At 35.8% G+C, this 23579-nt stretch overlaps 1 protein-coding gene across 2 annotated transcripts in view; it reads left to right on the forward strand.

Annotated features, from left to right (window-relative positions):
* Positions 1 to 12218: 12218 nt before the first annotated feature.
* The window catches only part of LOC129002526 (heparan sulfate 2-O-sulfotransferase pipe-like), a 62106-nt gene continuing 50745 nt past the window's right edge, over positions 12219 to 23579 (forward strand). For both annotated transcript variants that reach the window (XM_054430395.1, XM_054430396.1), the window contains exon 1: positions 12219 to 12408. In XM_054430395.1, the coding sequence (XP_054286370.1) occupies positions 12311 to 12408 (98 nt within the window). In that variant the 5' untranslated portion in view covers positions 12219 to 12310. The remainder of the gene's footprint in view (positions 12409 to 23579) is intronic.

The raw sequence follows: 23579 nt of genomic DNA on the forward strand, positions 1-23579 counted from the left end.
GTTGTCCTAACTATCGCTGGAGCTGTAGATGGAGCTGGAAGGTTCAGCGCCCTCCGTCGGTCTGTCAGGAAGGTAATGGTTAGATCTTCCTCTACAAACCAAACACCATCTGGGTCACTGCCTACGGAACTTTCTATGGGTTTATTGAACAATGGTATTGTATTGTATGGATTTTGGTTGGAGGTTCTCTAAAGATGGGTAAGTTTGCCAGCCTTAAAAGGACTATAATTAATAGGTGGACGTGTAAGGTTTAAGGTTTTATCTACGCATCGCACTGGCTCATATTCATGAGCTAAAAATCTTTGGTGATTGTTGGGATTAGAACCTTGAGGACATAATACCTCTAACTACTAGACAGGACAGTGAGATAACCAAATTGTGTAAGTTGCGAATGCAAAATTTCATAAATAGCCCTCAGACCATGTCAACTTCATCAAGTCACCGCTATAAATGAATCTTAAACCTCTAAATTAAATAATGAACTCTGACTTTTACATTACAAAAGAATCTAGGCTCCACAGAGAAGTACCTTACTTCATAGGCTCTAAGACATCAGTTTTAGAGGTAACTGACCAGTTATATTATAATGCTCAATAATTCAGTGAAGACTAGGAAACCATATACCGTAGTGGGTTATTTAGCCAAATACCCAATACAAACATTTTGTGATTAAACTGTTTAAAAATATTAAATTTTGCAAATGAGTTTGATCATGTTTTCGTCTTCAAACTTCCCGAGCGCAGAACGGACCAGCTAATCAAACAACCAGAGAGCGCAGTATAAACACAACACACGAGGGACCTCCTGATATTAAATTGTTTGTATCGAAAAAACTACTGTTTTACCTAAATATTTTGTTAACATTTTTAATATCGACTTAACATTGGCCAATTGTTAATGATTTTTAAATAAGAAATCAACAAACCGCATCGTTTGCTGCTCACTTATGAAATGCTGGTCCTTGAGTACTTTGGAAAAGTGACGCAATCATGTCATTTTCGCTGTCGGTTCAAGTACAATTTCATACATCACTGTCGTATACATAATGTACAATCAAGTGCCACTAGACTTGTCCAGTCCACTTTGCCGGAAGTCGTGACAGTTGAGATGACTGTTTCCGGCGGACGGAAGATGCTCGCACGAACATTGAGAACGAGCACGCGACATCACTGCCAGACGTAGGACAGGACGGTATATAGGACTACTGTCGGATATAGGCAGTTGCACAGATTTGTAGTTGTGTATGCAACTCTGTATGCAAGTCGTATTCAGTATTTTTCTTTCTTCCAAGATGTGCTAAAATTGGCTCATTACGATCGTCAGTCAATCTTTGATGATCGTGGGCAATAATCGAATTCGCAAAGAAAAAATACCTCGCAAAAATAATTTAAATCAAACATTTTTGTGGACACTTTATAAAAAGAACTTCAATGTCTGAAACGAACGTGTGATATTGTCTGAGTTGGTATTTGCGGTAAGGTAGGCTACTACATCTGTCAGATATAGGCTAGGAGGCAGTTTAAGAGATGAAGAGGTTGTGGTTGTGTTTGGAGTCTTGATATTGCAATAAGTAAAGACTTTTCCATAAGTTTGTTGAGTTTAACTGAGTACTAGGTTCGAGGCCAATAACTGAATTATTCAGAATTCTTTAATAAATCCATTCCAGTCAACATAAAAAAATCTCTTTTCGAAAAGTATTGCATCACCACATTAAAAACCATACACAGTTAATTGTCATTGGCATCTGAGGTTTATAATGACCATAAGGAAGAAATGCTGTACATTCTGGATGTTAAATGGCTGGTTTCTTGCCTTTACCCATGTTTCGTTAAAAATTAGCAGTACTTTCAGGAACTAGAAATTGTGTGAATTGCAGTACCAAGTGAGTAGTTTAGCTCATTACCGATTTCACCAAATGTTCAAACGGACTGTTAAGCTAAGTGACCTGACCACTTCCTCGATGTAGTTCCGGTGAATCAGAGATTCATCGCATTGTAGTGGTTAGAAACGGTGTATCTTCTACATCGCGGTTTCCGACACAGTTGAAACCCATCAGGAGGGTTTGAACAGCGCAATAACGTTTACTAAAACACCTTTAAATTAAACACCCAAAGTCAAACCCCAAATCTTAAAATTTGTTATTGCTATGGATCAGCTAAAGAGCTAAAAACAAGTCCCATATGAAAGCGTAGTGTTTACGATTCCATCACGCTGTTTCATAAAACAGTTTCGAGATCTATATGATCTTAAAACTTAACGTCCGTTCTGATAATGTACAGCAATGTAGCACACGTTATAAATCGATCCTGAAATAGAGAGAATCGTTTTATCCCCAGAAAAGTTCTTTATACTTGGTGGGTAATAAACTCATATCATCAGATGATTTAATGATTTAAGGTTTTTGCTACTACACCACCCAAAATACTCTTTCATATTTTTATCGTAGCATTAAAAATATATATATTTTTTCCTATATTATTTAACCGCAGTGTCTCTATGGTAAATGACATCGACTGATCGACTGGGGGAAGCTGGATAATTAAAGTCCCAAACTACCACAAATCCAGTTTCCCCGTCCCCCGTTGCTGCATAGTCCAGTCCGCCATTCCGCCGTCTCCACTGGACCGAGGACCGCCGGACATGAACCGGTCCATCCTCCACTCTCTCTGGACCATCGCAACTTTCCACCTTAACCTTCTCATCGTCGCGAAACTGGATCTGGTCTTCAGACAGACGATATGTTACCACGGCTCATTACCTAGCTAAGCCCAGCAACAGTAAATCTTTCGTTGGACGTGTTCTGTAGAATAACGTTAAACATACTCTCAGATGGTGAATGATTGAACCACACGAATCTTAATCTACCGAGCTGTCTTAGTGAAGTGGTTGTGTGAAACCATTGACAATGGAGTGTAGCAGACATACTAATCCAATGTTAATGTTAAAACCAGTTTTGGAGTGAAAATGCAAATCGTTGAATTTAGCCACCTACAGTCTTCGCTGCTAAATGACTAGTTTTGTCACAAACACATAACTTTAAAAAACTCCAAACAGATAGGACAACTTGCTATATGCTATAGCATCTTTTGGCAGCAAAAGCTAAGAGGGGATGATTTTTTAAATAAGGCCATCATCTCATTCAAATTTTAAACTTTTTGACAAAATGTTTATTCAACATTGATCATTTAAAGAGAAATCGGCTCCAACCTTTTTACATACTGTAATTCGAATGTCCACCCTATTCAACGGCGAAAATCCCGATTCAGTTAAAAAATCAACGGCGATACCAATCGCTGAAAACATATATTATGGCTTTTTCAGTGATGAATATTATTTATTATTTACGAAGCGTCGGAAAAAGAAGAATAAATAAAATTAATGAAATTTTATGTACACCCGTTAATAACATAAGTCCCAAAAGGGTTCATACGCAGTTTTAACATAAGAACTAATACTATAAAATGTTACTGCAAAATCCTACTAATATTATAAATGAGAAAGTTTGGATGTATGGATGTATGGATGTATGTTTGTGACAAGTGAACGCAAAAAATACTGGTCGGATTGGGCTGAAATTTGGCATGATGATAGCTCACATTCCCGATTAACATATAGGTATATTCTTATCTCTAAAATCCTTTCGGGCTCCGCCCCGGTGGCTCTGGAGTTTCCCATGTTAACCTTATGAGAAATAGAATTATTGAATCTTAACAGCTGTTTCAATTAAACAAGTTGGTTCTGTTCTATGATGTTCAATAGCATTAAAGTTACAAGGATTACCAACAGGGTGCAGCACTATTATTTCTTTTACATATGACAACAGCTAATGTCAACCAAAAGGTGAGTGAGCGTAGCGAACTAACTTCAACCTGGAGGCGAGTTAGCGTAGCGAACGAGCTAACCCGAAGGCAAGTGAGCGCAGCGAACGAGCTCCAACCTAAAGGTGAGTGAGCGTAGCGAACGAGCTCCAACCTAAAGGTGAGTAAACGTAGCGAACAAACTTCAACCAGGACGTGATTGAGCCATGCGAACGAGATAATCTTGAAAATCAAGAAGTTAAACGGGGCAAAGCCCGCGGGTTCCAGCTAGTGTATCAAATACAAAAGAGTAGACGAAAAATAGACACCCTGTCATTAATTAAACTGTATTAAATTATACATTTTACATCATTTGAATGTAAATATAAAATTATTAGTATAAAATAAAAACAACCCTGTATTTTTGTACAAAACGTGTATTTTTGTCAAGTACTAAAACAACCTTATACCTTGTATGTGCAATTTAAAATATGAATGTAAAAAGTATAATACAATACATTAGCTAAAAGAAGTAGGTATAAAACTAAAAATAATAAAATACAATTAATCCTACTCCTAAATGATTAAATACACACACTGCGGTAAATAAGGCAATAATTATACACCTAACTTTCAATAATTAAAGAATATCAAATATCATGTTTTACATACGATTTCATGTGAATTGAAAATTATTATTAGCCACAGAGTAAGAGTGAAGCTCTAGAAAGAACGTTTGAACTATAAAATGCTAATTAAAATATGAATGAAAAATATTGAATACAAAATAATAAGAAGCAAAATTTAGTATACAAGTAAAATTAATGAAATTCAATAATTAAAATGATAAATGATTAAATATACACACTGTAACAGAAAAGTAACAGAAAAAGTAATAAAAGTAACAGAAAGGTTCGTAGAAACTTATTAATAAATACTACTATTAAATGTAAATGCAAAAAATATAAAAAATGAAATAGTAGACGAAAACTAATTTTACACCTAATTGTCAATATTAAAAGAATAACAAATAATATGTTCTACATACGAATTCATATGAATGGAAAATTATTAGTAGCCATAAGTAGGAGTGAAGCTACAGAAGAAACGTTTAAACTATTACGTATAAACTATTACGTATAAACGTTTAAACTAAGTACACTTTTAAGTAAAACTTTTTCACTCTTAGCCACTTCACTTCACGTTACCGTCAAGTGACGTGCGTGAGCGATGAAATAGTTGAGCCAGACCCAGAGTGATCCCACTGATATGGCAGGTTACTGGGTGGCGTTGGTGTTGTTTGCGGTAGCTACAGACGTGGCGAAGATGCACTGTATCGGTAGACTGACTGTTGGAAGTGTTGTTGTGGATTGAATTGGTTGCTGCCAAAAGGCTGGTGGGACATCTGTTGTTGGTGGCCTTGAAAGCCTGCAGGGGCAGAACGCAGCCCTCTTCTCTTGTAGCAATCCCAGTACCCTCATTCGGAAATCGAGCTTCGCATCGAGTGGCAATGTTTTAACTAGTGGTAACAGTGAATCAAAAAAACTTTTGTCATCATCTGGATCTTGAGGTGTTGGCTGGATGGCTGGAATGGTGACTTCTGGGTATCTCATAAAATTTAGTAAATTTTCTTCGATGGTTAGTTTCCTTTTACTAGGAGGTAGTTTGCTGAAGCTGCTCGCTGTTCTTTTTGCTGTTGCTCCTGTAGAGGGGGGTTTAGGTGGTCGAAGTTCATCAGGATGTGTTGAGGGCTCGGTGACGGCGGCATTAACGGGAGACGACATTAAAGATGGACGGTCGGGATCATCAATATCGACATCATCATCAAGATCCTCTTCTAACACTGCTGATTCTGACTCATCATCAACACTGGTTACGGTTGGAGAAGAGGTTCCGGGATCAGATAGAAATTCTAACTGTCTTGCGTACATATATCTCCGGCCTAGAGCTGCTTGACCAGAGACTGCCTTTTTCTTTACATGCCTGGAATAGGCATCTCGTAAATTTTTCCATTTCTTTATTAACTTTGATCCTGAAACAGATAATTACCTCCTATAAGCGTTACAAATAAATACTATAATATTATTTTTTATTTTAGGTATCTTGGAAGTGGCTGTAGCATGAAAGAGTTGCATTACCACTACAGAATTGGACATTCTACAGTGACGCACATCGTAAGAAGAGTTACCGATTCTGTTTGGAGAAAACTACATGATCTCTGGAGCCCTTGAGAAGAAGTTTCACGCTACCTCCATCCTGATTGATGTCAGCAAAGCGTTTGACAGGGTGTGCATGAAGGACTGCTCTACAAGCTAGCCTCGTCTCCTCTCCCTGGTAGCCTGTGGAAGCTGATGCCAAGCTACCTTCATCATCGCAGCTTCAGTGTCCGCGTTGAGCAGAAGATCTCCACTAGTCGTCCCATCTCGTCTGGTGTACCACAGGGTTCTGAGGGTTCGGTGCTGGCCCCGATCCTGTACTTGTGGTACACGAACGACATGCGGGTAGCCCCAAGAGTTCAGCTATCCCTCTATGCTGACGTCCCACTGTTCACAGTGACCTCTGCTAACCTCAGGATGTCGAGAGTCTACGTCCAACGGCAGCTGGACATATTACAACCTTGGCTGACGAAGTGGAGATTAAAAGTCAATGCGGACAAATGTGACACCATCTGCTTCGCACGCTCCAGAAGACAAGCAGACGGACACTCACTCACAATCGATGACCAGCCAGTTCCCTGGAAGAAGACCGTCAACTACCTGGGGGTGCTACTAGATAGTGGACTCACCATGACACCACAAGTAGTCAGAGTCTGCACCAAGACTTCTGTTGGAATGGCGAGCCTGCGTCCTTTCTTCAACTCGAAGCCTCTACCCGTCTCGTTGAAACTTCGACTCTTCACTGCAGCCCTGTGACCTGTGTTGTCCTACGCTGCACCAGCCTGGTACCACCTTGTATGCAGAACGAGCCACAAGAAGTTGCTAGCGGTCCAAAGCAGATGTCTCCGAACTGCCACCAAGTCCCCGTGATACGTGAGGAATACCGTCATCAGGGCCACTGCTAAGATCCCCACCATCAGGGAGTACGTAGACGGGCTGACGGACACCATTGAACTGACATCAGAGAAGACGCAGTGGGAACACGATAGAGACCTCCTCCAGCAACAAGTCCCACAACTGCGACGCAGAATCGCAGACTTAACTCATCAAAAACACCATTGACAGGCAACTAACCAGTTGTCAGGGCTAAAGGCCCCCAGCAGCCCTGAAGTCATGACCCCAGGAGGGGTCGACACTTCATGAAGTCGTAGAGCAAATAGTCACAAACATCTCTCTCCCCCCCCCCTCTCGAGTGAGTATGCGACCTGCTCAGCTCCACTTTTTAAGCCTGCAGTGCATTTATCATATAACTACGTAGGCACAACACATTTTAATTATTTATGACTAATTAATCTACGATTAATCATTATCAATAATTATTGTTCAATTATTCATAATTAAATGTGGTTTACCACTTACCTAAAGCACGTTGCTCTTTCTCAGATTTTTCTTTGAAGTCTGAGTAAAAAACACAACAAACTTCCTCCCACGCATTTGTCTTCTTAACTTTATCGTGATATTCCGAAAGAGAAGTGTTCCAAAGACACGGTCGTTGCTTCACTGATTCGATAAAAATATCGACATCAATGTCACTCGGATCCATCACTGGGACTGGCGCACAATGAGGACAAAGGGAAGAATGCGAGCTGCAGCGCGACTACCCGATCGCTCGTGTGAACGCTCCCATAGGCCAGGCTACGTCGTGTACTGCAGCTGCTACGCCGCTAGAGCGGGTGACTGGGTAGCTGCCATGAGTGACTAGGAAGCGGGGCCCGACTATAATACCCAGTCCTATAGGTTCGGGACACAAAGCTCCGAACGCGGCTCGCGAGTCGTCGCCCTACGCTCGTGTGAACGCCGAACGGCTCCATTTGATCCAACCAATTTGGATCAAAATGCTACCAATTTGGAAAATGCAAAATTTGGAATTTGGTCCGCTACCAACGATATTAACAACTCACCCAGTCGGGCTTACCTAGTCAAGTAGGCAGCTAGATAAGTTGCTCGTGTGAACCGGGCCTTCTTATCGTCGCGAAACTGGATCTGGTCTTCTGACAAACGATATGTTACCGCAAGAGTTCATGACCTGGCTAAGCCCAGCTACAGTAAATCTTTCGTTGGACGTGTTCTGTAGAATAACGTTACCTAGGCCTATTCACTGGCGAAAATCTCAATTCAATTCAAAAATCAAAAGCGAAACTATTGACTATACTCGGTGAAACGAAACCAACGTATAAACCCCATGTTTATCTAAAAAATTGCTGCAATTATTTTGCGGTATATGAAATTGATTAAAAGGGCGAAATAAGCATTTTTATATTAAACCACTGATGTTGGATATTGCAAACACAGCTTCCATCCTAGTGTATTCGAAGCTTATTTTGGCGTTTTATTACAGTGCAGTAATGGTTGAGCGCGTTGCTGTCGAAGAAACTTTTTTCTCTTTTAGTGTACATTTTACACTAAAAGAGTGGTTGATCTTTGCTTATCATACTAGATGACAAATAGTTTACAAATATATCTTTCAAATGGATCATAACGATTTAAAAGTTTCTAAAATAACAACATATAAATATAGAATCGTAGCCATCTCTGAGGAGGTTAGATAGAACACATCAACCCACATACGATTAACGGTAGGAAATAAACAAATCTCCTTCAGCTGATCCGTTTAGGATGACAAATTATTTGAAGTAGAACGTTTAATCAACGATTGTGTGGTATGATTGCCAAAACGTCAGTATTATATTGTTTGTGGTATTACACAGTGCCAAATTCATTCAACATCAAACAAACGTACACTTCAGAATAAACAATAAGTATGGTACAAAGTATAACCAATTAAAAAAGCCAGCAAATTAAAATTGTGTTGAACAAACCTCTCCCACAATATCCCAAATAAATGCACAACAATGTATTAAAATATCGTAATTACTAGGTACATGAGACTTCATTGACCTTGTTAAATGGACCCCAGGAAAGAAAGCACTTCGATTGCAAGGTTAATTAAATATGTGAGAGTGGTCTGGGCGAACCGATGGACTAATTATCAGCTGACCCCTCACAATCAGATGATTGCCATTGTTGTACTTCCGGTCAGTTCCAGTCCTATCAGCACCGCTTCCTGCCTCATCAGTCTTGTGGGGAAAGGCGGCCAGACTCGGTGAAATGAGGGATTTCTGCGAGTGGGCTGGTGAGCTAGACTATAGGTGGTCATCTAGTTAATTAGTAGTGTGGAGATGTATGACTTCGTGTAGCACTTTCCTGATACTGTCACCTGGCGTTGTGTTCAGGATTTAATCTGCAAGACCCAAGATCTAAAACGCAACTTTGAAGATTTACCACACAAAATTAAATTTTGAGGGTTACATTATAAAATTTAAGACTCAAGATTGAAGAAACAAGATGCAATGCGTACAATGCAAGACCCGAGATCTAAAATCTAAGATTCAACATTGAGAGTTATAGGATGTACCGATATACCGATGTACTCAAGACTAAAAACTCAAGAAGCAAGATCAAGATCCTAGATCCAATATTAAAAATAATATATCCAAATTGAAACTGGTACCGTTGTTATTTGTTCCTATAGGCTTTAATGAATGTTACTATCAAATTATATACAGTGGTGGTCGTAAACAATTTACCATTCTATCCTAAGCTTCATTCGATAACATAATTCGATAACTCATTCGTGTGAGTTGGTGTGTAATTTTAAGTAAAATGTAATACAATCATATAAAGTATAAGACTACTGACTACAGTATAAAGTAGTTTTAAGTATAATAACATAAACAGTATGCAATTTCGTTATGTTTTGTGAAGAAAGTATACGTGCAAAATTGCGATTTTCCCTGACAAGTAAACAGGCAGAAAATCGTAGATCGCAGTACTTAAGTAGGACATTGCGGTATGTTTAAGATAACCCGTAGAGTAAACTAGATTGCAGAGGCGGAGGATGGTGAAGGGTGAAAGCGTGCAGACGGGGGACATTATGGCGGGAAACAAGGCGATATTGGCGCGAGATTGACTGTCACGGTCGCCATGAAGGTGTCACGGTCAAGGCAGGTTCTTGCACTGTGGTGCAGTACGGAGTATGTTGCCGGTACAGCAGGAGGGATTCTGTTGTACAGTGGAATTGGAAGCCTATATTTATTTTGCAGATATTCGTATTTAGATTTTTTACTGCGGTGACACTCTAGGCTATTGTACCTCTAAACTCCCTTCAAATCCGATGGAAACCATCTTTAAAAGTAGAAACTTAGATTTCCAAGTACTTTAGACGTTGAGGTATACCATCCTGTTGTAAAATCTGAAGTCTTGGTATGTTCATTTTCGGTTGCGCTAGAGGCTGAAGTTTTTTCTCGTTTTATTTGTCGTACTGGGTCTAAACTAAATTAGAGTTCTTAGAAAAAAAACAATAGACCTATATGTTTCGTTAGGTTGGGTATCCACTTCTTCCTGTATATGTGTTACACTGAATTACTGGTAGATTGCTGTATTTATCGCAAAATTAAATCCATCACCATATTTTCTTTGAAAGTAATAATTCTGTTTCCAAAAATAGTTCAGTTTTATCATTGAACTACTTTGAATTCTACTATCATTGAACTTAGATACGAAGTAGCCTTAAATTAAAAGTATATAAAATTGTATGATAGCAACATTTTGTGATGTATTGCGTTGAAATAAATGTTGTGTTTTTTTTTCATCTATTGTGCGTCGTTTATTGTATCGTAATTTCGTAAGGTAGTTTTTCAACGTGTGTTTTACACTTTGGTTGCGATATTAGAACGCAATTCGTTTACAAATATGTAGTTGTAAAATTGCCTATGAATTAAAAGTAAAAGCAGTCAATTTAGTTAATCAACTGAAATATGTTTTATATACCTAAAACTTGTCATCGGCCGATTCATACGGCTTTGAAAACAGGATTCAGATGTTACAATATGGTTGCAATAGGACGAGGAGACTATTTTCACTATTCAAACTCACCAGTTTAATCTATGATTGTATTCAAGAACCAAGAACACAAATCGACAATAACTTGACTTCACGCTCCGACTTTCATAAATACAAAGCGAACGTTCACAAATCGTGTACCAACTTCGTGATCGTAGAAAGATTTTGAAAGTGTAACTCTTTCATCATTCGAACAATGGCACAAAGCTGTATCATTCATTAATCAGTGAAAACAATTATAATCAATGAAGAGGCTACTCCCATTGAATGCAACTCGGTGCAACAATTAAACCATCGGTGGTTAACGCCTCCAGTCACAAAGTGATGGTACGACCCGTTTTTAAATGACAAGTTAACATGTTGTAGCATAAGGGTATTTTTCTGTTCTGTTTAAATATTTTGTTTTTTATGAACTTCATAACTATTACGATAAAATTTGTAAATTGTTGCCTGTCCACATATCTAGTTATGCGACCAAAGAGGAATGCGAACACTATTACAATTTACCGGTCACATGCTTCAGTTCAGATTATACAATAGGCCTAAGACAAGAAGTTTACTTGAAGTACCCAAAGTCAATGGTTCAACTTGGGCATTTACTATAAATTATAATTGTCGCAATAGTCCCGGAACGGTTGGAAAATATTTATTATATTTATAACAGCTTAAATTGGTATACTTATGAAACTCATAAAATCTTTTTTTAAGGAATTGTCGTTCTTTTATCTCATAAAGGGGACAACCACCGAGGAGTAAGTGGGTAATGTTAAATGTAAGCATTGGTTGATATGGACATCAAATTATATAGCTCTTAGTTAGTAAAAAAAAAAACAAAGCCGCAAACCGGAGCTCAAAAAGTTGATTATATCCAAAATTGTGGAGTTTTAATGTAAAGTTTATCTTAAAGTTTTCAAATCCCATTGTTAAATATTGTACTACGTTTATTTCATATTCCATCCGTATCAGCCGTTTTTCTTGGTATAACTTAACACAAAAAACATACAGTAGCTAAGCAAAACACTTGCCGACTTGCCAATTACTTAAGTAACTTCTACAAAATTAAGAAAAACTCTAGGGTTACACTAATTTAATTTACATCTGAAGCGAACTACATTGCTAGTCACTAACAAGACTACAAGATCGCGCCACTCATCCTACACTCATCTTCATTCATACTTGGTTTAAAATGCCTACATTTGTATGGCATTTCAGATTAAAGTATTTAAGTGTTGTTACATTCTCTTCCGACGAGGCAGTACGATCAAGTTGTGCACAGACGCTCTAGACACCGGTGAAGTGGAGGGGGGATCAGCTGTTTATATCACCTCTCTCTAACCTCAAACCCATTGTTGCTTCGGCAACAGGTGAAGTAGTTGAGTGGTGTGAATTTTGCTCTGTGAAATCTCGTGATTTCGAACTTTCGATCACATGTTCAAACCACCCAACGTGTGACAGATGAGGTGGATTTTCGAAAAAGTGTTCTCTGAGAAACTAAAAGGACATCCGCAAATGGATAACATCTTCCGCCAAAGAAGAATGCTGGTCCCAAAAAGGTACGGTGAATTATATATTTATATAAAAACCCTATTATACACTAGATACTTTTTTATTATTATTCTCTTACAATATAATGCTTTAAAACCTTGGATAAATAACTACTCTACCAGTTACAATAAAATAATTTTACTTGCTAAAACGATATATCACCAATAATATTTTAAATATTAGGTTAACTATGCATCATAGGTTTTTAAGTCTTGAATAGGCCTAAATTATTGCTTAATCTAATAATATGTTCAAATGTAAAATGTTTCAAATTACGGTATGCAATTTTAATACTAATATAATGGAGGATTGAAAGACGTAGGAATTTAAACATAACTGCAAAGTATTGATTAGGCTCTGTAATATTTATTGTTATTAACAAAATATTTTAAAAAATCTTTACATCTATTTGTTTTAGAGTATTTATTATTATAACAAGCTAATAACAAAATTGACGTATCAATGATTCTCTAATTCGATTAATCAATCTCAATAATTGATATTTGATTTATCAAAAGTAAAAATTAAAACTCTCTCGAGACATTTTAGCTTACTGTACGAATTATTTACCAAAATTTACAAAAATTATATACGTAACATATAGTATACATGCTTGGATTCAAATTTAATTTATCATTATACAAATTATAAAACCACTTAAAACTTTCGTTGCTCAAATTAATCTAGAAATAAAAATATCTAGCAATCTTATTAACAAATTTAATACATCGCAAAATTTAATGATAAATTATATTCACATTTACTACTGGATTAAAATGCATTGCAAAAAACATTGCATAATGTAATGTAATGTATAAAAATCTAAGTTGTTGGATCGAAGTTATAAGGAAAAGGATTCCGGATTGCAGAGTATTTCCAAGGTCAAACCTCAAGGTTTTGAGCAAGGCTGTTGAATGATTTTCTTTTCTTTTGACTGTATCAAATTATAGTTGATATGTTATTTGCACCCAGAGTAAATATAGCTTAATGTACTTAATTTTCCATTGAATGTATATTTAACGAGAAATCCGCAATTATTGAAGCAGTGAAAAACAAAGTTTAGTGTGTTTTTAAAGGGAATGTAGATTATCAAAATCTGGAATACAGAAAGTAAATGCTTCACAGTCAATGTTAAAACTCACCAGCTGGGTATTACAAATTTAGGTAGCCTACTGATATATTGCACATGTATTTAAAATTACTATAATAAATCATAAAAAGTAAAGTTTTTCTGCAAAACATTATTGTAAAAATATATAAATTAATTGGCTCACTATCTTTCTCACGTAAATCGCCTTTAGTGTAAAACAGCATTACGAATACCGAGTAAAATCAAATATTAATAAACATGAGACCTACGGTAATAGCTTATTTCCTATATGGGAAATTCGCTAAAGTTTATAGTAAAGTAACAGAGCTAAATCCACATTGAAAATTTTACGTGAACGACCAAACCTCAATACTATGTAAACAAGAATAAAATTTACGATAACCAACCAAATTAAACCTGTACAACAAGAACAATATAGTTCTTTCTTTATTTTTAGTGTTTGTGAACGAAAGTAATCTGAAGAAAGGTGTAAGAGCGATCAATATGCAAGGAGGTAGAAAAGATAATGAATGAAGCGTCAAAATAAACAATGACCAGCAACGGCCATAACCAGGGAAAGTGGTCAATGAAAGTGCAAACCACAAAAAGTCGATTGCTTTCATGATTCATTGTTGAGCTAGAGTCATTGTTGTTGACCATCACCTTATTATAGTGGCATAACGCATTAGCTGTCAATATTATGGAGAGGATAACTGGAAAATAGGTTGATTCAGTTTGACATTTGTAGAACCAATTTTAATATGGGAACGTTCGTTATTGCTAAAATTACTATGTTTGTCTTAATCGACAATTGAATTGAATTTAATGCTTTTAATGGAAGGGGACAACGCTATAAGATTCCCGCAAAGTTCTGTGGACACGTCGAAGATTAAAATTGCTACTCCCGAGCCGAAGTCTAAGATGCCATAAAGTACACCTACAGTATAACAACATGATCAAGTAAGTAGAGCCTATAAACATGACACAAAACATCAAATTTAAGCTCAATAGTCTCATTAGTCATTAGGCTCATTATTATTATTATCAATTAAACAATTATTTTAATTTGTAAAATGTGTTAAGCATGATAACCACTCCTAGCAAATGACCAGTTACCTCACCTATTCACAGAAACATTTATGTTAATACTTGCTCTACTTTACGGCTACTTGTTGGCGACAAACCCGGATAATGACTTGACGATCGTTTGCAACGGTGACGGAAACGTCACAGTGCCTTGAACAAACTGTTACTGTGCGTAAACTGTTATTTTTTATTGACAAACCCATATAGATGACTTTAAATTGTTTGGAAATGTTGATAGAAACGTCTCGGTGGCTTCAGCAAACTGTTACTGTGCGTTAACTGTTATTTATTAATAACAAATTCAGATAAATTAATTGAAGTATTTTGCAACGGTTAAGAATGCGTTACAAAGTTTTTAAACGATTTCATCTCGAAAAAAAAATCATGGACGCTGTTAATGACTGGCAATAGTTTTAAAATACCGATACGTTGTATTTTATTTACTGGTAAGAGTATGAATAAAACTACAAAAATATGAAGTATAAATTGTATAATATGTCATAGATTCGTAATCCTTATAATCCGCGATGAATAAATTATAATTTTATAATTCTAGCTATAAGTAGGGCCTATTAACTTTGTGTTGTGGAGTTACATATATTTAATTTTCACATCGAATATGGTATTTTTAGGCGTCAATAAACATACTCTATCGTAGATTGTGAATTATCTGAAAGAAATGTGTCAATGACTGTTAAGGTTAATTTAATTTTCATCTGGTTATGTGCAATTGATTGTGATTCTTACTATGCTTTTCTTAATTTAATACCTTTAAAACTATTTTAACCATGGTTATTCACTGGTCGCAGGCATTTAAATCACAGAGTAAGAGTAAGTGCATGCTATAAAGACTTTGTATTCGAAGGCTTGTTTGCTTGCGGATACGAAGATTATTATGTTGTACAAACAATAAAATTAAAATACATTTATCTCCCAGCAAAACTTGGCCTACCAGGGGCTAAATAAAAACACGAAGATGCAGAAGGAGTCGAGTATCACGCAGCAGAACGTGCAACGAACCGAGACTTTCGCGCCAACTAGCACACACCTCCCGCCAATTATAACAGCGGGACAAGTTCAAGGTCCACGAATCTTGGTGGAAAAATCCTCGGGGATAACTGTAGGGTCACGTTGGTGAATACACTTTTTGTATGCATCTACGCCTTTGGCGTTATAAAAAAATAGTAAGGAAGGAAACTGCTTAAACCCTTGTCTTGTTACTACCTAACGACGACTTTTTGTTAGATAACACCAATAATCACCTAAATAAATAAATAAAAATGCCTTTATTTCCAAGCGTCTCGAATTAATTGATAGTTCTGTGGATAACGAAAGCTGTGTTCTATAATTGACCTCGCTTGGAGTCGAACTGGTCAACCTTTAGATTAAGGCAAGCACTATAACCACTCAGCTACCCAAAAGATTTTAGTGCCAAAACTCATAAAACCTTTGAGGATATGCCAAGAATTGAACCCGTTTAATTATGTATAATGTAAAAGACAACTTATAAGGTAAATATATTAAACAGAACCATTGCGCTGTGCACTGTTAACAATATATTTATTTATGCCATTATGTCCTGATTATGAGCCTTGTTCAGAGCCGAAACATACAAATAAAAAAACCACACTGCATCAATGGTATTTAAACTCAAAACCAAACACATGGTTACGATATATTGCCGCACTTAATAAGTGCACTATGCCCATTGGTTTTAAAAAATTTAGTCGTTTTACGAACATGTAATGACGAATAATTATTGTTTAAACTTACTACTGTATTACAGTCGCTCGAAATGTAAGTAGTGCATTCATTACACTGACATTCGTAGATTATTTGTAATATTGTTTCAAAATATTTGAGATTATATGAAGTAATGTTAATAAATTGAGTTTTGTATATAAATATTTTATGTATTTTAGTCAGGCCAATTTAAAAAAATTACCCCAAACCTTTTTAAACGTAGTATTTTCTGGATTGAGTTCATTGAACGTATAAAATAACTTGTTTCCCAGTAACAAGAAATGCCATAAAGTGTGCAATTAAAAAAAATACTAACCTTTTGGAATTTGAGGTACCTAACGATCCGATCGCAGGCTGTAATTTTACCGTCTCAAGGAAGCGGTGCAAAGAGTGAGCAAGATGGTTTTAACGATCTTCGAAGTCGATAAATTTCAGGTTTAAGTGGCTCTGAGGGGTTTTTCTCAAGAAACGATGGTTTATTACCAGTTTATTACTGTGCTCGGAGAATGTCGGCTTATTTGCTTTCACTACAGAAAAAAAACTTTAAAAAATCCTTGATGGATTGTAGAATAGCTAAACTGTTCATCTGATTAGTAGTTTGAAATGTTGTGTTTTAAGTACGGTAATTTTTATTTTATTTTTTTGTACACAATAGGTAGCATAGAGGTACCTACCTAATTATTTGTACTGTAGTAATGTTTCTGAAACAGCAAAATTATATTGTTGGTTAGCTCTTTATGTTATCGGCTAAAGTTGTTACGTTCGATAGCTAAAAATAGGTTGGTAAAATATTTTAACCTTATAAAATAACAAAAAAATTCGGTTCACTTTCTTGTAATTTGCTTTCTTAACTCAATTTAGGCCTCTAAAATATTTTTTAAAGGACCTTTTTTCCTCGAAAATATATTTTTGTATAATTTTATTCATACATTACCAATTTAGAATATTATACTATTAACTACTCGAAATATTGTACACTAATTGATATCTATAATGTATATAACATATTTTTTCCCAATATCTATGCACTAGGCTCTCTAGTAAAGGATAACATAAACAGTATTTTTTTTTTAAATCTAAATCCTTCTCTCAACTTCTTTTTGCAAGATTCCGTAGAAGATTCAAACATTTACAGACAACAATGGGAGTGTCATTTCAGTGGTCCAAAGCGAGAGTCAACAGCTGTTTATTGTCAGCTGATCCGAGGTTTATTGCAGTCAGCTGTTTTGTGCAGACGATTCACGATGACGCTATACACTATACACTGTACAGCACCGAGAGAGTGGTTGTAAGGAAACCGGTCATTATCATGATTAGATTTTATCTTAGTACCTCCATTACACCCCATTATAGAACACCGACCGCAGCGCCTTGACCATGAAGTTTGATTTGTTTATACTGTGTTTGTACTGAGCATTACAGCAACTCTTTTGATCCTAATTATATTTCTCATAGCTTTTGACCACCTTTCGTTATTATTTTGTATATTGAATTACGGTAAAAAAAGGTTTAACCTGTACACCTAACGATCTTTGGATATTGGACCCAAGTGTGGTAGAAGTGCAAAATAAAAAATACTCACAACTACTATTTTCTGTGCTTTATTGAGTGGAATAACGAATGGCAGTTACATTGGGCTATATTTTTAAAACCATTTATATTTTCTTTCACTTTTGACCCTGTAACACAACACAGACACTTTGATGTTTGAGAACCAATTTTGAAATCAGTGCAATATATTTTACAACTCCTTCATTTATTCACACGTTATTCAGATTTCTCTACGTGAAACCCCAAAGTAAGAAAACCTTTCCTTCTGCCACTCTCCACATGTGATAGTGGTACCAACATGTATCCCATAGTCGCCTCGGCGGCGGGGGAGTACAGTTGCCGTTATGTAACGGTAGGATTTGCTGGTTTGCTCTGGAATATCGACCATGGCCAATCTGAGAAATGGTCGTATCCGTTGCCACGGTCACAGTGTTGTATCTCCTCCAGTACCACGAGTATCGGCTGTAGACTTGCATGGCAGATCTAGATCTAGTGCAATGTACTCTGAGAAAGCAGGAAATTGAGATTTGTACTTAGAAATTGATTTTTTTGTGCCTTCACCAGTGGCATTGTATAAAAAATTTCGAACTCTTAAGGAACTTCCGTACATTTTTCTGGATAAGCCGGGAATCGAACCCTTACCTCTCGAATCGAAGTTCAAGACACAGTTGTTACACCTGCACCCAATAAGCGAGGAATTTTAGCTTATGGGTTCGACAAGGCTCTAAAAAGTTGAGTTCCAAATTAATGTAGCATAGCTCCAGAAAGTATATAATTTCAACAGTAATAGCTTTGAACGAAAATTTAATTAGAAACGACAAAATGATATTGCTTTAAGAAATTCAAATAGGATTAGTTCAATTCACGGGGGTTTTAATTATCAGGGATTCAATCAAGAATGCTATTGATTAATCTTGAAGCACTACACATTGATTTCCTATGTAAATAATTTTACTACATCAATAGGAATTTATACGTGGACCTTTTACTTAGTTTTTAAAACACATTTGTTAAGAATTTCAAAGTTACTTTATTTTAATGACAATATGTATGGAATAGAATACTCTATTACCATGGACAAGTTTACTTCGATCGCCGTAAATGTTTGAGGAACCCAAGATTTTACAGCTGTGAAAACCTTAGTTCTAAAATAGTGTAGGTGCAAATATGTAGCCGTAAGAATGGCTGAACTCAATATATGTCTGATATGGCTAAAAAGTTTAGTTTTTAAATAACATTGCTTAGATATATACAAATCTAAACTAGCATGGCTCAACTGCAGAACTCTTTCTTCGAAAAATGTATAACTTTGAAATAGCTTGGCTCAAACAAAAATTTTTTTTAATTTACATGTAGGTGGATCTCAGAAGTTGAATGGGACGAACAATTAATTGTGAATTCGAAACTAGGATAACTCCAAAATTTATTTCACTAGTAATTACATCTAATGTGATAACAACAGTGGGCGATACAGTCCAGTCACTGCTACGATGACCTTGAGGTGATTGATAAGGGTTGTGGCCTTGGGGTTGACTGATAAGGGCACCATCGGAGGCCGGCCAGTCCCAGGTAATGCCAAGGTTGTTTAAACATATGGAGCAATTCACCCACCATCTATTTGTTCCAACTGTTTATTGTATTACCCGTACAATCATTGTATCCTGCGTTGTTTGGTTAACTTTTGGAATATCATGTTTTAAAAATTGTTTGGACTGATGGTCCGATGTGATTTTAGCAATGTTGCCAAATTTGCAGTTATCAAATACTGATTTCTTTCGAATACGCCAGCCTTTTATTGAAACTTTCAACAATGAAAGAACAGCTGATTGCGAAACAAAAGCTTTATGTTACATGTCTTCCTCGCTATCCAAAATCAATGCTTTAGCATTGGAAGCATACATTCATCCAATATTTATTTCCGTTATGTTCATCTATAACATCTATGTAACATGTTTGAAGAATTACATCTCTAAGTTGTCAATAATTGAAGCTGACAAAAACACTTCCTAAGTCATCCACCATCTCACTTTACATAATTGAAAAGAGAAATTAAAATCTTGAGGTTTGACAAATTAACACGATGCTGACAATGTTGAAAATTCATTTCTCGTAATATACAATTACAAAACGATCCTGGAAATAAAAAAAAACATAACCTTGTCCGTAGAGCGCTTCTTTTTGAGATTTCTTTCCTGGTTATTTCTGAGAGGTTACCCAAATTTGTGGTCGGTGTCCCCTTCAACTAGCCTTCGGTGGTAGCGCCAAATCAGCGATGTGGTTAAGAAAACACGGTAAAAGGGAAATGGTTTTGGCATTCATGTTATTTGGATTGTTTTGAAGGGAATGATTTGTGCGAAAATTCTAAGTGGCGTGAAAGACTGCAGTAGAATGATGGTTTTAAGTCTTAAACCAGTAAGCATCTGGTACCTCTGTTAGCCTAAGATACAGAATATTTTAACTGTTAATAGGACAATATCAGGCAAATTAAACACATTTTTGAGTGATGAAAGTGAACCTAATTAGATAATTACTAATTTTGTTAATTGCTCCAAAATTTTCTTATTTGGGGTGATTAAATATATTTAAAATATAAAACCAATTCAATTGTGATTCATTACTAGATCAAGACACATGTATACAGTTTTTGCTGTTTGCTCCCTTTTATGAAACCTTAAATGGTCACCCAATATAGGTTTATGGTTGAGATCTTTCTTTGGCAGAGAGTGTCTATATAGTCTACCCTTTGACACGATATCAAACTTGTTGACTGATTTTGAATCCATAGTTACAATATTTTTCCAAATTTGACGTATACAAAGCATCAACCATTATGGTTTATAGTCAATGGTATTACCTTACAGTGGCCATGATAAAACGTAAAACTAGAATTGCATCATGTTTAAATATTTATGCACGTGTGAACATGATGTTTCTCATACAGAATTCATATGGATCAAAATCTTGATACAGTAACCGGTCGTCGACTTCACATCACGGAGCGCTGCCTGTATGATACAATCACCACAGCTGCGTCGGCGGTAATCTGATGTACATAGAGTAATGCCGCGGCCAGTTAAACAAAGAGTAAGAAGCACACATCTTGGCACACACCATGGAATATAAGAGGAAATTTTGTCCTTACCGTGCCGGATCGTGAACGCTGTGTGTATAGTTTGGTTGCAGCAGGCCTACTGTACACTACTTTTTAATATAAAATATTTAAATCTTCTTCATTTTTATTTTCGGGTATTATTATTCATATAAGTAATTGCTAAGAACATTTAGTCGGTGCAAAGATTTTGATAATGATAGTCATAGTTTAATAATAATCCATTATCGATTCGCCTTCCTTATGGTTTGGCTGAAGAAAGTTTAAAGATATGTTTCGGTCCTTATTTGTGCGTTGCTTTTTGTTTTTACTTTTATATACCTCGAGTTTCGGCTCAACTGCTGTAGTCATTAAACCAACTATACATTCCAATAAAAGACATCGCCAAACAGGTGCTTTATGTCAAAAGTGCTACAAATCGTTGACTAAGGATACACTATTATGCACTAATATAATTGCGGCCTAAAGTGGTAGTTAGCATCTAACGCATCAACGATTGATTTATAATGACATAGCGGTCTTGTAATGCTTTCACGTTGTTCCCAGTAATAGTTGCGATGTCCCTTTCCCATCGTTCCAACGTCCATGTACCAGAGTCCGGCGTTCCTATCTGTCGTTGACGTTCCAATGTCTCGGACGTGGCTTCAGGCTTTTCCTACGAGTGAAGGGATTGGTCACGTGACACGTGCTTGAGTTGGGACCGTTTCTCCACGTCAACAATTAATTAACTGCATTGAGAAAGAAATTACTTGTAATGGTTAAATAATTAACTTTCATGGCTTTTCAAATTTAAGATTTTTTATATATTTCCGTGTCAGGCAATTATTACATGAGTTTTTTTTTACGGTTAACCTTTTGACTAAATTAACTTTTTGAGATATTTGTACTGGAAGGCCACTTTGAAAATGGATAAAAACAAATACGTGATAAATACATAAGGACATAACGCTGTGGTTAATATAACAGAGTAAACTTATTTACGGATTTGTATGGATTATCCTCGAATTTCTCTTCTCAGTTTGTTTGGGTAGGTTTAAGTTAGTTGTGAAAGATAAATTATCAACTAACAATTTAGCTCCCCTCTTATTGGCATATATATTAGGCTAAAACCAAATGTTCAGTTGAGGCCTTCTTAGAGAAAGTTCCTTTATTGTCTAGCAAATATTTAGATCGGGTTTGATGAGAAATTTAGTATGGGCATACATTGTAAATTTGTATACGGTTAATATTCCGCTCTATATAGTATACATATTATCAAAAATGTGTGTTTTACAACAATATCAACTAAAAATATACATTTAAATAAACAACAATATCTTACTGAGTTAAGGTATTTTAGAAATGTCTACATTTAAATTTTAAGCATTTAAAACTGTTAAACATATATTTGAAGTCTACAATAATTGTGGAAAGTTAAATATAATGCTGTTGAAATATTGAATAATAACTTTTGACGTCCATCATGAATAGGTAAACAATACTACGTAGCTAGTGTATTTTTAAGAAAATCGTTATCACTTTCAATCAAGGATGCTATTGGCCAATCTTGAAGCAATACACATCGATTTCATATGTAAACAATATTACTACATCAATGCAAATCTATACTTGGACATTCTACTAAGTTTTCAAAAAACATTTCGTCACAAATTCCAAGGCCACTTTGTTATAACTATATAAAAAACCTAAAAATAAAATTAATTTTGCTTCAGAATAATGTCACTTAATATTTTGTAGTCGATATTTAGAAATACGATTTAATATAGAGATCAATGTTTTGGTGGGTAAACAAGTGCGTAACGAAGTTTTTTGCAAGGATATTTATTTTGAACTAAATTCATGCAGTTATGTAACTCTTAATAACGGAGTATGCGACAATTTTTTTAAATAAGCCATTTTAAGTAGCTACAAACGTGATAATACAGGGCAGAGCTCTAAAAAATCTGAATATTGGGAATAAAAAATAACACATCCTCAGGAATATGTTGAAAGTTTCAAGGCAAATGAATTGACAGATTACTACTAATGCAACAATCCGTGTATAAAACAATGCATTCAATTTTTAATTTAACTTTACAGAAAGTTAAACAGAATATATTATTTTTGCCATTGTATTTATTTAATTCTCTTGTATACACCAAGTTTTTAACTAAGCCAAACTAAATGGTTATTACATTTTAAACTATTGCTTGGGTTTTATTCAAAAGGTCATATAGAAAACTAAGAGATCAAATAAAATTGTACCAGTAGCTCACTTTGTGATTTTCTCATTCATCTCGCTTATTTAAGAACAAAAAAATAGCTGCTTGTCCATATAAATGGAGTATCTACTCTGGTATGGTCAATACTAATTCATAAACATCAAATAGAACAAAAGGTTTACACTTCATCGTAATCAACAGCTGTTAAGGTTTTAGATACGTCAACACCTGTTTCATTGTTGACACTGCCTTCTAGAACGCTCTGGTAAATGTCCAGTCAGCCGTGGCGGTCCACCAGCTGATGGTCTGATCAATCTCATCCAACCATCTCACACTTTCTCGATTAAATACTTCCGGTTCCTCTTCAGGATTTCTCTAGTTGTTTCCGACATTATCGGT

This window comes from Macrosteles quadrilineatus, unplaced genomic scaffold, assembly GCF_028750875.1.
Source record: "Macrosteles quadrilineatus isolate MER2022 unplaced genomic scaffold, UCM_ALF_1.0 Scaffold_9__3_contigs__length_116548681, whole genome shotgun sequence".
In the NCBI taxonomy this organism is placed as follows: domain Eukaryota; kingdom Metazoa; phylum Arthropoda; class Insecta; order Hemiptera; family Cicadellidae; genus Macrosteles; species Macrosteles quadrilineatus.